At 41.6% G+C, this 2639-nt stretch overlaps 1 protein-coding gene across 1 annotated transcript; it reads right to left on the bottom strand.

The window, feature by feature from the left end:
• Positions 1-483: 483 nt before the first annotated feature.
• LOC142827706 (taste receptor type 2 member 7-like) lies at positions 484-1413 on the bottom strand. The gene has a single exon (XM_075923187.2). The coding sequence runs from the start codon at positions 1411-1413 to the stop codon at positions 484-486; it is 930 nt and encodes a 309-aa protein (XP_075779302.2).
• Positions 1414-2639: the final 1226 nt, after the last annotated feature.

The following is a 2639-nucleotide window of genomic DNA, read 5'->3' as shown; positions in this document are numbered from 1 at the left end:
CATGTAGATGATATCTGTATGGTTTCCCCTCACTCCTTGATAGTCAGGGGAATGGGAAGAAAAGCAAACAGCATGCTGGCTGCAGTCCCCACTTCTCTCTCAAAATGGCGCCCTTCCTCCTGAGGTCTCTTCTTACCCTAATCATCTCTGATTCTACAGGGATTCCAGTCCATACTGCTCATTTTAGGACTTCTGAATGACTAGATATATTACCAGTTCCAGGACTCCTCAATCTCAGGAAATCTAGCTCACAGTCAAGAGTTTGCTCTTGACTTGCATGAGGTATGAAACATTCAGGAAACGAACATTTAAGAAAAAAGAATCATGCCATCCTAATGACAGCACAGTCCTCTACCACTATCTCAAGAAGCAAAGCTCTAAATGGCAATCATCTAACTTCAGAGCATGCGGAAGTGGGAAAAATTATTTGATCAATAAAGAGGAATAAGGGGATGATTTTGAGAAGTTTCATCATAAGCAGCTTTATGAAACTTCAACTCTCATCCTGCACCTGGCACAGTGCAAAGCCCCTACTGCTCTATTCTTCAGTTTGGGAGTACCAAGTACAAGGATAACAGAGTGCAAAGCGGGATAAGCAACGATTATCACAAGAAACCACAACATCTTGGAGAGGCTGTCGGTAAATAATCCTGAGATTAAAATTACTTGTGCCACAAAATAAGAAATGTGGAAGAAAATGAAAGAGACCTGTCCTTGAATGGCTCTGACATGAGCCTGCGTAACAGTGTCCCTGCAGATGCCTGTGGTTTTTTCCATCCTTTTGGTGTGTCTCCACAGAGACGTGATTAACAGTGCAGAGGAAACAATAAATATAATGAAGGGAAAGGAATGGCCAAGTATATACAAAATAGAAAGGCCAGAAAAAAAGTTAGTGTTGTATGTCCACTCCCCTGTGGTTTTTCCTGATATATTATTCACTGAATTGTCTATGTACTTTATATCCATGAAATAGACTGAAGGGAGACTGGTGACAAAGGAGACCAGAAAGGATCCCATGAGTAGCTGTGGCATTAGCCCTGGTATTCTCCACTTCAGCCAGAGAAAGACGGCTTGGCTGAAGTTGGCAATCTTTGCACAGTAGAAGACACTCAACCAGGTGGCACACCAGAGACTGAGAATACTTGTAAAACTCCAGAGAAAACTGAAGGTTTTCATCAAAGAAATATGTGTATTGATCGCTGAAGATATTTGATAGATGATACTATTAATGATTATCATGCACTGTAAGAAAAATCTGGAGATACCCAAGCTAGTCAGGATCATGTCACAATAGCTCAGATTTCTGCTTCTGATCCACTCTAGGCAATTCACAACAATCATCAGTCCATTCGCTATCATCCCTACAATAAGCTCCATTCCTAAAATGATGAAAGAAATAATGAAAGAAAACATGTTTCTCTGCGTAGTCATCAAATTTGCCCAGATTCTGAAACGCCAACAGAAATTGTCCCAATGCCTCACGGAAGTGCCGGCTTCTGGTGCTTATCTGCTCTGCAGTGCTCTGCCTTTGTATCACAGCCGAAGGTGAGAGGGGAGAGGTTTTCAGCTACTGAACACAGAAGACTCAGCTATGTGAGCTGGGATGCAATGCAAATCTCAGACAGATTCTATTACATTTGCGGTGATGTATTCCTTTCTGGTGCCCTTTATTTGTACATCCCCTTCCTCACTGCTGTGCACTTACTGTCTTCACGGACATTTTTCTATTCATCTGCTTTCCTGATTTTTTCAGTATCAGTTTAATTGTTGCTGCTTTATACTCAGCAGGGACTGCTGCTGTTCATTCTAATTTGCAGGCACATGCTGTAGGTCCAATGGCTAAGATCTTGAAAAAAATGGATGCCTGAAATCAGGGTTCTGGTCCGTATTTAGACACCTAAAAGGAAATTGGTACATTTTCATACTGTAGAACATCACACAGTCCTCCTCAATGCCAATCTGCAAATGTCAAAATTGTGTTCCTTGTGATATGTTAAAGGAAAGTTAGGTTGCAAAATTAAGCAGTGAAAAGTTAGGAAATGCCCATGCAAAATCTTAACTTTGTCCCATTGTGTGTATGTATTATGCAACAGTCTTTTAATTACATGATTGCACATTATTTTTTCCACTTTGCATATACAGAATGAAGAATACTCAGGGAATGAAAGCAGTTATCATAATGTATGTCCCCATCTTTTTTTTTTAAATGTACCCCATCCAAACCCTGCAGTCAGTAATTTTTTAACCAGGAGAGGAAGGAGCATCTTCACTGGCAGGCTTGCAATCCTAGTGAGGAGGCTTTAAACTAGGTTCGTTGGGGGACAGTGACCAAAACCCTGAGGGGAGTGGGAAAGTCGGATACCAGAAAGAAATGCAAAGAGGAAGACCCCTGATTCAAACGGAGAATATAGGGCGATCAACTGGTTATATGAGGTGTTTGTACGCTAATGCGAGATGCCCTGGCCCAGTCCAAGAAATATGATTTAATTGGGATAACAGAGAGTTGGTGGGATGACTGGTATGACTGGAGCACTGTCGTAGAAGGGTATATACTGTTCACGAAGAACAGGCAGGGGAGAAAAGGAGGAGGAGTTGCACTGTTTGTAAGAGAGCACTATGATTGCTCAGAACTCCAGTAT

This window comes from Pelodiscus sinensis, chromosome 3 (assembly GCF_052426305.1).
Source record: "Pelodiscus sinensis isolate ZL-2025 chromosome 3, ASM5242630v1, whole genome shotgun sequence".
In the NCBI taxonomy this organism is placed as follows: domain Eukaryota; kingdom Metazoa; phylum Chordata; order Testudines; family Trionychidae; genus Pelodiscus; species Pelodiscus sinensis.
The sequence above is the reverse complement of the archived record's forward strand: the minus strand, read 5'-3'. Positions and strand labels throughout refer to the sequence as shown.